The following is a 14,055-nucleotide window of genomic DNA, read 5'->3' as shown; positions in this document are numbered from 1 at the left end:
ACTAAACCCGTCTCCCCATATGCAGCAGAAAAGAGGGGCATAGCTATGGAAGTGCTGGCCAAGAAATTAGAATCAGAACCCAGACGAACTGACTATTTTTCAAACAAGTTGGGCAGAGTGACCTTGGGATAACCACGTTGCCTTCAGGCTATGGCAGCCACTGTTACGGTAGTGGAGGAAGCCACTAACATCACCCTAGGACAACCACTGGCAGTTCTAACCCCCATCAGGTAAAGTCAGTCTTACAGATAAGGGGACACAGCTGGATGACAGGGGAAAGGTTAACCAAATACCAGGCCATGCTCCTAGGCGATCCAGATGTAACCCTTAAAACCTGGAACACACTGAATTCACTTTTATTGCTGCCCACAGGCCCAGCAGCAGATCACTCCTGCAAGCAGGTCATTGCACACACATATGTTAGCTGGCCTGATTTAAAAGACCAGCCTCTCCCAGATTCTGAGAGGATGACTGGTGTACAGATAGCAGTAGTTTTGTGTCAAATGGGACATGCCAAGCTGAATATGCATAGCAAATTATAACACAATGATTGAAGCCCAGCCATTGCCCCCGCACATCAGCACAATAGGATAAAATTAGTGCTCTTACTCTAGCACTAATATTGGGACAAGGAAAAAACCTTAACGTCTATACAGATTCTAAATATGCATTCCTTATTGTTCGTGCTCACGCTGCCATCTGGAAAGAAAGGGAACTACTAACTAGCAAACACTCCCCTATAAAGGGGAAATAATATTTCTTTTCTTTTTTTTTTTTTTTAAGATGGGGATTCACCATGTTGGCCAGGCTGGTCTTGAACTTCTGACCTCAGGTGAGACACCGACCTTGGCCTCCCAAAGTGCTAAAATTACAGGTGTGAGTCACTGTGCCAGGCCAAGGGGAATGATATTTTTACCAAAAAAAAAAAAAAAAGCTCAGGCAACATGAATATAAGTAGACAGTTTTTTATGGGGGTCAAGCTTGAGGATTATAATATGAAAGCAAAGATTCAAGTTGCCTGAAATCTATACTTTGTTTACCACATGTTACAAGTGGATTTGTAAAGGCAAAAAAAGGACAGAGACTGGCCCGTCTTTGGGCTGGTACAAAGTTGTCTGTCAGAAATTCTTATTTACACAAATAACATTGATTATTGATTGCATGTACATCATTAAGGTTCAGAGTGTCCAGTGTGGCATTATTAGTTTCATTCACAGCTACTCGAAGCAATAGCAAATAGTTTCAAGAGATGAGTACACAGGCCGGGCACAGTGGCTCACACCTGTAATCCTAGCACTTTGGGAGGCCAAGGTTGGTGGATCACCTGAGGTCAGGAGTTCAAGACCAGTCTGGCCATCATGGTGAATCCCCATCTTTAAAAAAAAGGTGGGGGGGATGAATACACAGTTGAAAGGGGGGAAAGGAATAACTGTGCTCTCATTTTAAAGTCTCTTCAAGTTTAACAACTAAAATAACCTGCATTTCTCAGATATGAGTTTTTTAATTTTATAAATCTCTAGACCTAGATTCAGAATTTGGAGCTGCAGATTTAGATTCTGGATAGATAGAATATCGGCAGGTGTTACCTGCACATTTGTGGACATTTCAGCAATAAAAGAAACTGGAAATACTCAGTGCATACATGTTACTCTAATTGGGTTTGTAAGCCCTGCAGTCTCTAATCAGTTTCAGCTCTGAAGATAGGTAAACGAAAGAGGTAAAATGGTTGATTGCAGCCTTGTGAAGTTTGTAGGAATCTGGTCTAGCCCCTCTAGAAGTGACCTTAGAGGATTCTAAATACCAAATAGGCAGAGATATTATTCTGCCTGTGACAGCAGCACTTTGCAGCGAATTTGGGATCTGAGTGGAAGCCTGAGAGGGTAAGGCCACTCCAGAGTAGATCCTGCTTGGCACCTTATATGTTTATTTCATATCTGGTAATTCTAGACAGTGTTTGGAAAATATCATTAAAAGAAAAATTTTGGGGTGAGGGGCAAGAAGAGGGACAGCATTAAGACAAATATTTAATGCATGTGGGGATGAAAATTAGATGCCAGGTCGACAGGTGGAGCAAACCACCATGGTACATGAATACCTGTGTCACAAACTTGCACATTCTGCACATGTATCCCAGAACTTTATATAAAATTAAAAAATAATAATAATACAAACTTTAGGCTGAGTGTGGTGGCTCAGGCCTTTAATCCCAGCACTTTAAAGGCCGAGCTGGGTGGATCATGAGGTCAAGGAGTTCAAGACCAGCCTGACCAATACAGTGAGACCCTGTCTCTATTAAAAATACAAAAATTAGCTGGGCATGGTGGTGCATGTCTGTAATCACAGCTACTTGGAAAACTGAGGCAGGAGATTCGCTTAAACCAAGGAACTGGATGTTGCAGTGAGCCAAGATCATGCTACTCTACTCCAGCCTGGGCAATACAGCAGGACACAGTCTCAAAAAAAAAAAAAATTGTTTTTTCTTGAGCCAGAGGAACTCCACAATGATAGAACAGAAAGAAAACTATTTTATTATACAAATAACTTAGAATGTGACATGCATCACAGCCAATCTGCCTAAGAGATGAGAAAGATGGTTATCATAATTAGTCTACACATAAAATAATTTACAGCACCACATCATACATAGTTTATCTTCAATTCACCTGGTAATTGGAGAAACCATCCATGTATGCTAATTGGCTATATTCAGTAATGAAAACACTTTTTTTTTTTTTTTTGAGAACGAGTCTCACACTGTCACCCACCCAGGCTAGATGGAGTGCAGTGGTGCAATCTCGGCTCACTGCGACCTCAGCTTCCTGGGTTCAAACACTTCTCCTGCCTCAGCCTCCCAAGTAGCTGGGATTACAGGTACACACCACCATGCCTGGCTAATTTTTTGTGCTTTTAGTAGAAATGGGGTTTCACCATGTTGGCCAGGCTGGTCTCTTAACTTCTGACCTCAGGTGATCCACCCACCTTGACCTCCCAAATGCTGGAATTATAAGTGTGAGACATTGCACCCAGCATCTACTTACATTTTAAAGCAATGGCTCTCTACTTCCTGACCACTGGGCTCCAGCACTCCTGCTTGCCCTCTCCTGATGGCTAGTGTCCTCTCTAGACCCCATCATCTGCCACTGAAACACAGCCCACAGCACAGCACAGGGCTCACAATTGTAAGCTCACATTACATGAAGACTAATTGCCATATCAGCACTCCAGTGCCACATCAGAGAATGAAGCCTGAGCAGCAGGAAAAGAACCTGCAGGCATCCTGGGTAAGATTTCACTTGCAGAATAATGCAACTGAGAGCAGTGCTTCAGCCTCAGTTTTTATTAAAAAAAAAAAAAAAAAAAAAAAAAAAAGCTTTTTACAATTATTATTATTTAATATAGCCAATTAGCATACATGGAAAATACTGCTGGATTTCCAGCATGAGTCTAGATAGAGTCTAAATGAGATCTAGATTGAACCCATGAATAAACCAATAAAAAGCTCCAAGAGTTCTTGCTGTGACAGCCCACCTCATTCACAGACACCAAAGGATAGTAATAGGGTCTCTGAAACAGCCAGCCAGAGCATTGAAGAGAAAAACAGCCCTCAATTCTGAGAAAGATTATATTGAGCATAAAAAGGTTAAAAGCATCTTTAAAAAAGTCACTCAGATAGCCGGGGGCAGTGGTTCAACCCTGTAATCCCAGTACTTTGGGAGGCCGAGGCAGGTGGATCACGATGTCAAGCGATCGAGACCATCCTGATCAACATGGTGAAACCCCCTCTCTACTTAAAAAAAAAAATTTAAAAATTAGCTGGGCATGGTGGCGCGTGCCTGTATACCTAGCTACTTAGGAGGCTGAGGCAGAAGAATTGCCTGAACCCAAAAGGCAGAGGTTGCCGTGAGCCCAGATCGCGCCATTGCACTCCAGTCTGGGTAACACAAGCGAAACTCTGTGTAAAAAAAAAAAATTAGTAATGACAAATGGGCATTACCACTGACCTGACAAAAATACAATTGAAGTCTACCATGAGCACCTCTATGTAAAAAACCTAGAAGAAATCAATACATTCCTGGAAAAATACCTCCTCCCTAGACTGAACAAAAAAGAAATTGAACCCATGAATAAACCAATAAAAAGCTTCAAAATCGAATTAGTAACAAGTAGCTTACAACCAAAAAAAGTTCAGGACCAGATGGACTTACAGCTGAATTCTACCAGATGTACAAACAAGAGCTGGTATTATTTTTACTAAAACTATTCCAAATAATTGAGAAATGACTTCTCCCCAAGTTATTATATAAGAACAGCATCATTCTGATTAAAAAGAAAAAAAAAAAACCTGGCAGAGAAAAGACAAACAAAAATACTTCAGGCCAGTATTTTTTTTTTTTTTTTTTTTTGAGACGGAGTTTCATTTTTACCCAGGCTGGAGTACAATGGAGCGATCTCGGCTCACTGCAACCTCCGCCTCCTGGGTTCAGGCAATTCTCCTGCCTCAGCATCACGAGTAGCTGGGATTACAGGCACGTGCCACCATACCCAGCTAACTTTTGTATTTTTAGTAGAGACGGAATTTCACCATGTTGACCAGAATGTTCTCGATCTCTTGACCTTGTGATCCACCTGCCTCAGCCTACCAAAGTGCTGGGATTATAGGCGTGAGCCACCGCGCCCGGCCGAGGTCAGTATTTTTAATATTTAATAAATATTAAAGTCTTCAACAAAATACTGAAAAACCAAATCCAGCAGTACGTCAGAAAATTAATCAATTATGATCAAGTAGGACTTATCCCTGGGATGTAAGGTTGGTTCCAAATATACAAATCGTCAGGGCGTGGTGGCTCACGTTTGTAATCCACCCACTTCGGAGGCAAAGGCAGGCACATCACCCGAGGTCGGGAGTTCAAGACCATCCTGACCGACATGGTGAAACCCCATCTTATAAAATAAATTAATAAAAATGAAAAAAACAAAATATACAAATCAATAATTATCATTCATCACATAAACAGAACTAAAGACAGAAACCACAAAAATATCTCAATACATGCAGAAAAAATGCTTTCAATAAAATTTAATATTCTTTATGTTATAACCTTCAAGAAGCTAGGCATTGAAGGTACATACTTCAAAATAACAAGTGATGTGTGACACATTTAAAGCCAACATACCAAACAGACACAACTTGGAAGCATTTTTTTTTTTAACTGACATAAGAAAAGAATGCCTTCTTTCACCACTCCTATTCAACATAGAATCTGAAGTCCTGGCTAGAGCAATCAGGCAAGACAAAACAATAAAAGGCACCCAAACAGAAAAAGAGGTACTCATACTACATCCTCAGCAGAAAAGTTTTGTAAGCTGACAACTTCAACAAAGTTTCAGAACACAAAATAAACACACAAAAATTAGAAGCACCTTTGTACATTAACAATATCCAAGCCAAAGGCCAAATTAAAAATACAATCCCATTTATAATTGCCACAAAAAAGAATAAAATATCTAGAAATACAGCTAAATAGGGAGATCAAAGATCTCTAGGACAAGAATTACAAAATTCTTCTCTTTTTTTTGAGACGGAGTTTCGCTCTTGTTACCCAGGCTGCAGTGCAATGGCGCAATCTCGGCTCACCGCAACCTCTGTCTCCTGGGTTCAAGCAATTCTCCTGCCTCGGCCTCCCGAGTAGCTGGGACTACAGGCGTGCACCACCATGCCCAGCTAATTTTTTGTAATTTTAGTAGAGACGGGGTTTCACCATGTTGACCAGGATGGTCTCAATCTCTCGACCTCGTGATCCACCCGCTTTGGCCTCCCAAAGTGCTGGGATTATAGGCGTGAGCCACGGCGCCCAGCCACAAAACACTTCTTAAAATAGTCAGAGATTAGCCGGGTATGGTGGTACATGCCTGTAGTGCCAGCTACTTAGGAGGCTGAGGCAGGAGAATCACTTGAACCCGGGAGGTGGAGGTTGCAGCAAGCCGACATTGTAACACTGCACTCCAGCTTGGGCAACAGAGTGAGTCCTTCCGTACAACATATACAAAAATTAACCTGATAAATAAATTCTTAAATATAAAACTTAGAATTATATAAAACTGTAGAAGATAACCTAGGAAATATCATTCTAGACGTGGGAACTGGCAAATTTTATAATGACGATACCAAAAGCTATTGCAACTAACTGACAAATGGGACCTAATTGAACTAAAAAGTTTCTTCACAGAAAAGAAAACTATTAACAGTAAAAACAACCTACAGAATTTAAAAATATATATATTTGCAAACTATGCTTTTGACAAAATTCTAATATCCAGAATCCATAATGACCTTAATTAAGTTTACTACAAAAAAACAATCTCATTCAAAAGTAGGTGACTGGGCATGGTGGTTCATGCCTGTAATCCCAGCACTTTGGGATGCTGAAGCAGGTGGATAACCTGAGGTCAGAAGTTCGAAACCCGACTAGCCACCATGGTAAAACCTTGTCTCTACTAAAAATACAAAATTAGCCAGGCATGGTAGTGCTTATGCCTCTAAAATTTTAGCTACTTGGGAGGCTGAGGAAGGAGAACAGCTTGAACCTGGGAGGCGAAGTTGAAGTGAGCCAAGATCACACCATTGCATTCTGGCCTGAGCAACAAGAGCAAAACTCAATCTCAAAAAAAATAAAAAGAAAAGAAGGCAAAAAACATGAGCAGTTTTTTTGCCTGCTTTTCAAAAGACATACATGAAGCTAAAAAGCATATTAAAAATGTTCATTACTAGGCTGGGCGTGGTGGCTCACACCTGTAATCCCAGCCCTTTGGAAGGCTGAGGCAGGCAGATCGCCTGAGTTCAGGAGTTCGAGACCAACCTGGGCAACACGGTGAAACCCTGTCTCTACTAAAACACAGGAAGATCAGCCAGGCATGGCAGTATTCACCTGTAGTCCCAACTACTCTGGAGGCTGATGAAGGAGAATCGCTTGAACTCAGGAGGCGGAGGTTGCAAAGAGCAGAGATCATGCTATTGCACTCCAGCCTAGAAAACAGAAAGAGACTAAGTCTCAAAAAAATAATAAATAAATAAATAATAAAATAAAAATAAAAACTGCTAAATACTAATTAGAGAAATGCAAAGGAAAATCACAATGAGAGACCATCTACACACCAGTCAAAATGGCCATTATACAATGTAAAAAAAAGAAACAACAGATGCCGGCCAGATGTACGCCAGCAGAGCTTTGGGAGGCCGAGGCAAGTGAACAGCCTGATGTCAGGAGTTCAAGACCAGTCTGGCCAACATGGAGAGACCACACCTCTACTAAAAATGCAAAAATTAGGCCAAGTGTGGTGGCTCATGCCTGTAATCCTAGCACTTTGAGAGGCCGAGGCAGGCAGATCACGAGGTTAGAGGTTTGAGATCAGTCTGGCACACATAGTGAAATCCCATCTCTACTAAAAACACAAAAAAAATTAGCTGGGTGTGGTGGTGGGCCCCTGTAATCCCAGCTGCTCGGGAGCCAGAGGTTGCAGTGAGCTGAGATGGAGCCATTTCGCTCCAGCCTGGGTGACAGTGCAAGACTGCATCTCAAAAAAAAAAAAAAGTAAAAAGTAGCTGGGTGCGGTAGCAGGCACCTATAATCTCAGCTACTTGGAAGGCTAAGATAGGACACTCCAGCCTAGGTGACAAAACAAGACTCCGTCTCAAAGAAAAAAAAAAAAAGATTCCTTGAGCCCGGGAAATTGAGGCTGCAGTGAGCCGAGATCATGCCACTTGCACTCCACCCTGGGTAACAAAGTGAAACTCTATCTCCAAAAATTAAATAAAATTATTTAATAAAAACATAATATGGTAAATAAATATCATGAAATACTGTGTGGCCATAAAAAGAGATCAAGATAATTTTTTTTGTAGCAACATGGATGGAGCTAGAGAGACCATTATCCTTAAAAAACTAATGCAGAAACAGAAAAGCAAATTCATGTTATCATTTATAAATAGCTGGCTGAGGGCTCACATCTGTAATCCCAGCACTTTGTGAGGCCGAGGCAGGTGGATCACAAGGTCAGGAGTTCGAGACCAGCATGGCTAACATGGTGAAACCCTGTCTCTACTCAAAGTACAAAAATTAGCCAGGCATGGTGGCAGGTACCGGTAATCCAAGCTACTGAAGAGGCTAAGACAGGAGAATCACTTGAACCCAGGAGGTGAAAGTTGCAGTGAGCTGAGATCGAGCCATTGCACTCCAGCCTGGGCAACAAGAGCAAAACTCTGCCTAAAAAAAAAAAAAAAAAGAAGAAAGAAAAGAATAAGAAAAAGCTAAATAATAAGAACACAAGGACACAAAGAAAAGAACAACAGGCCGGGCGTGGTGGCTCACGCCTGTAATCCAAGCACTTTGGAGGCCAAGGCGGGTGGATCACCTGAGATTGGGAGTTCAAAACCAGCCTGATCAACATGGTGAAACCCCGTCTTAAAAAAAAAAAGAAAAAAAGAAAGAAAAAAAACAACAAAGACTGAGACTTAGTTGAGAGTGAGGGCAAAAGGACAGAGAGAATCAGAAACAAACAGTGGTTTGGCGCCATGCTTAGTACCTCAGTGACAAAATCTGCACATTAACCTTCATGACACAATTTTATTTATACAACAAACCTACAGATGTACCCATGAACTAAAAATAAAAGTTAAAATGAAAATCTCCATGGGTGGGGAGAGTGCAATGTAGGCTAAAGGACTGGTTTGTACTACAAACAGTGGATTAGGTGGGGCTACATTCTGATTTATTTTTGTGTCCATGCAGGAATATGGGATTATGAACAGTTGGTCCAGAACCCTAGGATGGTGGAGAAATCATATTACTGCTGCAGATTCAGTGTCTGCTGGTGGGGATGTGCCAGGAGACTTCTAACCATTTTTTTTTTTTTTTTTTTTAGGGTTTTGGCCAGAAGCACTGGGATCAAAAATTATGTAAATTTTCTGAAAGTGGTGCCTAGTCCAGGGAAGGCTGTGGGCACGTCAATGTCTTGTGGGTGTGTTTGTAAGTGGGTGAAAATCTTGTGAAGGCAGCTGTGGGAAAGTGGGGTTTCTTATCAGAGCTCTGTCCTCTTAGAGGAGACCTGAAATCACAGGACAATGAGCAGTGTGACAGCTTGTGTACAGGAGAGCACAGCCTCCCATCCCAGGCACGCAGAGTTCCATTCCAGGGAAGGCCTCTGTGATCTCTTTTTTCTGGCACAAAATGTGTCATTTACTGAACACCAGGCAATTCTCCAACACTCACTGTCCAACATTTGAATTCTGACACCACACAGAGTCAGCACAGACCCTGATTCAGAGCACAGTCCCACAACACTGTCTCTACTACAGATGCCAGTCACAAACTTCATAGGCTGATCTATGCTTCTGAGCCACCGTTTAATAACTGAGGACTCCCAGAACATTCCTCATTTCAGTAATGTAATAGACTAACTCTCAGAACTCAGTGAAACACTGGAGTTACTTTTACCAGTTTATTATAAAAGATACAACTCAGGCCGGGTGCGGTCGCTAGGATTACACCTGTAATCCCAGCACTTTGGAAGGCAGAGGTAGGTGAATCACCTAAGGTCAGGAGTTAGACACCAGCCTGACCAACATGGCGAAACCCCGTCTTTACTAGAAATACCAAAAAAAAAAAAAAATTAGCTGGCTGTGGTGGCACGCACCTGTAGTCCCAGCTCCTCAGGAGGCTGAGGCAGGAGAATCGCTTGAACCTGGGAATTGGAGGTTGCAGTGAGTTGAAATCGCATCACTGCACTGCACTCCAGCCTGGCAACAGAGTGAGACTCCATCTCAAAAAGCAATAATAGCCAAGCGCCGTGGCTCACGCCAGTAATCCCAGCACTTTGGGAGGCCGAGGTGGGTGGATTATGAGGTCAAGAGATCAAGGCAATCCTGATCAACATGGTGAAACCCCGTCTCTACTAACAATACAAAAAATTAGCTGGGCATGGTGGCGTGTGCTTGTAATCCCAGCTACTCAGGAGGCTGAGGCAGAAGAATTGCCTGAACCCAGGAGGCAGAGGTTGCGGTGAGCCGAGATCGCGCCATTGCACTCCAGCCTGGGTAAGAGCGAAACTCTGTCTCAAAAAAATAAACAAATAAATAAAAACTCTAATTCAGATGCATTCTTTTGGTAACTCACTGGATTGAGAGAAACAAAATTCAGGATTAACCAACCATAAGCTGCCAATTAACCTCTGATCACATAAGCAGAAAAAGTATACCTTAATCGTACAAATCAAGCAACAATGTAACTGTACCTAACCAATTATTTAATTTTGTTTTCTTCATTGTGCGCCTTTAAAAGTCTTTCCTTCAAGCTGCTCCCATAAACCACAAACTACAAACCACAGCTGGGTGGTCCACAATTTTTGAATCACATTTTGATTAAATTTCTTCTAAATTTTTGCGGTGATGCTCATAATTTTTTTTTTTTTTTTGAAACGGAGTTTCGCTCTTGTTGCCCAGGCTTGAGTGCAATGGTGCGATCCTGCCTCACCGCAATCTCCACCTTCCGGGTTCAAGCGATTCTCCTGCCTCAGCGTGCCGAGTAGCTGGGATTACACGCATGCGCCTCCACGCCCTCATAATTTTGTATTTTTAATAGAGACGGGGTTTCACCATGTTGATCAGGCTGATCGCGAAGTCCTAATCTCAGGTGATCCGCCCTCCTCGGCCTCCCAAAGTGCAACATCACTGGCGTGAGCCACTGCGCCCGACACTCTCATAAATTTGTAATAGGTGAAAAGAGGAACTGGGAACCCCCGGACCAAAGCTCTTCGCATTCATGAACCCGCACCCTTAATCAGGTTTCTCCCCCGATGACCCTCCCGTGGTCCCTGAACAATCTGGGAGAGACACCGCCCTGTGGATGCCGAGCCGCCCAGAGATGGCTCCAGGCCAGGGCACAGGCACTGCCCAGGGAAGAGACAGGACGCCTGAGGCCCGCAGTCAGCGAAGCCGCCATCTTACGGCTGAACGGGGCTGAGGCCGAGCTCGGCAAGCAGAACTCCGGAGAACTCCGGGCGCAGACTGTGGAGCTGACTGCCGGGAGGCCTGAGTCCCGTCACAGCCCCTTCCCCCCGATTTCAACCAGCCCCTCCCTCTCTCGGGATGTCGCACCCAGCGCTCTCACCATCTCTAGGCTTCCAGAGAGTCCCGGCGTCTTAGCTGCGAATCTCCCAGTTTATGCAGGTCGCAAAGCCACAGAGGCTGGGCCTCTAGGAGGAGAGGACACAGCAGGGAAAGTGAGACCTAGAGCTCCGGCTGCAGGGAGACACAAAAGTGCCGCCAAATCCCGGAAGCCGTCTTGTCTGCTCCAGCTGCATGCCTGATTGGACGGTTCGCAGCCCAGGGTTTCTGATTGGATAACGTTTAAGGTCCCGACCCTTCAGGGCCTGAGTGACAGAAGATGCTCTCAGACTCTGGGCTGAATGAAGAGTGACAGCCTAAGCTGCAGCCTTTTCAGCCAGGGCTTCTTTTTTTAACTGAGCCAAGCCCATCCCAGAGGGTATTTGCATTTAACCTTGTGTATAAGATCATATACATTACAAATGATATTCGGCTACTCACAAATAAAAATAATGTAAGTATTATTTTAGAATTTCAGATTTTATGACCTTTGTGGCTTCTGGTCCATTGAGTAGGGAGCTTGAGAATTTTAAAAAAGAGGCTTTTTCCAAAGGAGTGAAAAGAAAAAAAAAAAAAAAGAGACAATCTGAAATCAAATGTGAGCCATACGTGAATTTTAAATTTTCTAGTAGTCAGGCTGGGAGCGATGGCTCAGGCCTGTAATCCCAGCAATTTGGGAGGCCGAGGCAAGTGGATCACGAGATCAAGAGATCGAGACCATCCTGGTCAACACGGTGAAACCCTGTCTCTACTAATAATACAAAAAATTAGCTGGGCATGATGGCGCGTGCCTGTAATCCCAGCTACTCAGGAGGCTGAGGCAGGAGAATTGCCTGAACCCAGGTGGGGGAGGTTGTGGTGAGCTGAGATCCCGCCATTGCACTCCAGCCTGGGTAACAAGAGCAAAAAAAAACTCCGTCTCAAAAAAAACAAATAAATAAAAATAAATTTTCTAGTAGTCAAACTTTAAAAAGAAAAAACAGTGGAATTGATTGTTACAATCTAATTAACCTAATATATCCAAAGTAATATGGACGCAAAATGTAATTATTAATGAAATACACACACGTATATGGAACTAAATTTTTGAAAATAACTCTGAATTTTACCTCTCTAGCACATTGCAATTCAGAACAGCCATATTCCAGGCTCCCAGTAGCCACATGTCGCCAATAGCTGCCACATTAAAGTGCAGCTCTGATGTCTGGTGGGTGAAGAGCCTGAGCATTCCTTTTTTGCCAGAGGGGAGGGGACAGCCTCTCTCTACCAACATCTCTTCAGTTCTGAAAAAGAAACAGTGACCACAGAACTAACAGCGAACAGAAAGAATAAAATAACCACAAGTGAACCTGTGGTTACCTGTGGTTATTTTATTAACCACTGCTGACAACCTGTTGCTTACCTTAATTCCAAACATCAGAGAGTGAAGAAAGAATGCTGAGGCCACAGCTGGGCGCGGTGGCACATGCCTGTAGTCTCAGCTCCTCGGGAGGCTGAGGTGGGAGGATCCCATGAGCCCAGGAGTTCTGGGCTGTAGTTCACTATGCCAATCGGGTGTCCTCACTAAGTGACCTACCAGGAGCGTGGGACCACCAGGTTACCTAAGGAAGGGTGAATTGGCCCAGGTCGGAAACTGAGCGTCAAAACTCCCGTGCTGATCAGTAGTGGGATCACGCCTGTGAATAGCCACTGCACTTCAGCCTGAGAAACATAGAAAGACCCTGTCTCTAAAAAAAAAGTATGATAGGGCCACAGAACAAGAAAACTCTAGATCTGTCCACAGTCTTAACCTGCAATGTTTAGATAAGGAGGAAATAGACTAAAGGAAACTTATTTTGTGATTTGGCCTTGGTCCTAATGGTCAGCCTGTGGTTATCTGTTCTCTTCTGTGGTGTGGGGGACGGTGTGAGTATAAGCACCAATCACGCACAGACATGTCTACATGTATTTTTTCATATTTAATATTCTCTTCCAAGACATTGACTTTAAATCAGGAATAAAGGTGCTGTGAGGTTTTTTTTTTTTTTCTTGTCTTGTACTGTGACATATTGCTAAGTTCGGCATTCAGGTTATGTGACTCTTTTCTTTTACCTTGGCCCAGAATATTTTGCACAAGAAGACATATTACTGGCCCCAACATATATAAAATGTGGGGCTCTCCCCTAGGTTTCTTCTACAGAGGGACTTGTGACATATCTCTGCATCAATTATCTAAGAGATGTGATGCTTCGTTTTTGCCTGCACTCTGCCCACAAGAAAAATTGTGACTTATCGCTAAGCCTAGGTACCAGATGATGTGTCTCTCCTGCCTGGGCCTTGACCACAGAGAGCGCTGTTACTCATTGCTGGGCTCAGCACCCAGGTGATGTGACTTTGCTCCCTGTGTTCTGCTTTCAGGAGTAAGTTGTAACGTATTTGTGGCTAAGAATTCAGGTGATGTGACACGTCTGTCTAGTCTCTGCCCTCAAAAAAAATGTGAGGTTGGGCGCGGTGGCTCACACTTTCGGAAGCTGAGGCGGGTGGATCACGATGTCAAGAGATCGAGAATATCCTGGTCAACAAGGTGAAACCTTGTCTCTACTAAAAATACAAAAATTAGCTGGGCATGGTGGCGCATGCCTGTAATCCCAGCTACTCAGAAGGCTGAGGCAGGAGAATTGCCTGAACCCAGCAGGCGGAGGTTGTGGTGAGCCTAGATCGCACCATTGCACTCCAGCCTGGGTAAAGAGCGAATCTCTGTCTCAAAAAAACAAACAAACAAGAATTAGCTGGGCATGGTGGCATGCGCTACTCAAGAGGCTGAGGCAGGAGAATCGCTTGAACTCCAGAGGTGGAGGTTGCAGTGAGCCAAGATTACACGACTGAGACTCCAGTCTGGTGGCTGAGCATGACTCTTT

The 14,055-nt window shown here is 43.4% G+C and overlaps 1 protein-coding gene across 1 annotated transcript in view; it reads right to left on the bottom strand.

The window, feature by feature from the left end:
* Positions 1–11,326, bottom strand: part of LOC100402749 (uncharacterized) — a 37,155-nt gene extending 25,829 nt beyond the window's left edge. Inside the window, 1 exon segment of the mRNA XM_078359822.1 lies at positions 11,163–11,326. Within this exon segment, the coding sequence (XP_078215948.1) occupies positions 11,163–11,165 (3 nt within the window). The 5' untranslated portion in view covers positions 11,166–11,326.
* Between the last annotated feature and the right edge of the window lie 2,729 nt (positions 11,327–14,055).

This window comes from Callithrix jacchus, chromosome 22 (assembly GCF_049354715.1).
Source record: "Callithrix jacchus isolate 240 chromosome 22, calJac240_pri, whole genome shotgun sequence".
Taxonomy (NCBI): Eukaryota; Metazoa; Chordata; class Mammalia; order Primates; family Cebidae; genus Callithrix; species Callithrix jacchus.
The sequence above is the reverse complement of the archived record's forward strand: the minus strand, read 5'-3'. Positions and strand labels throughout refer to the sequence as shown.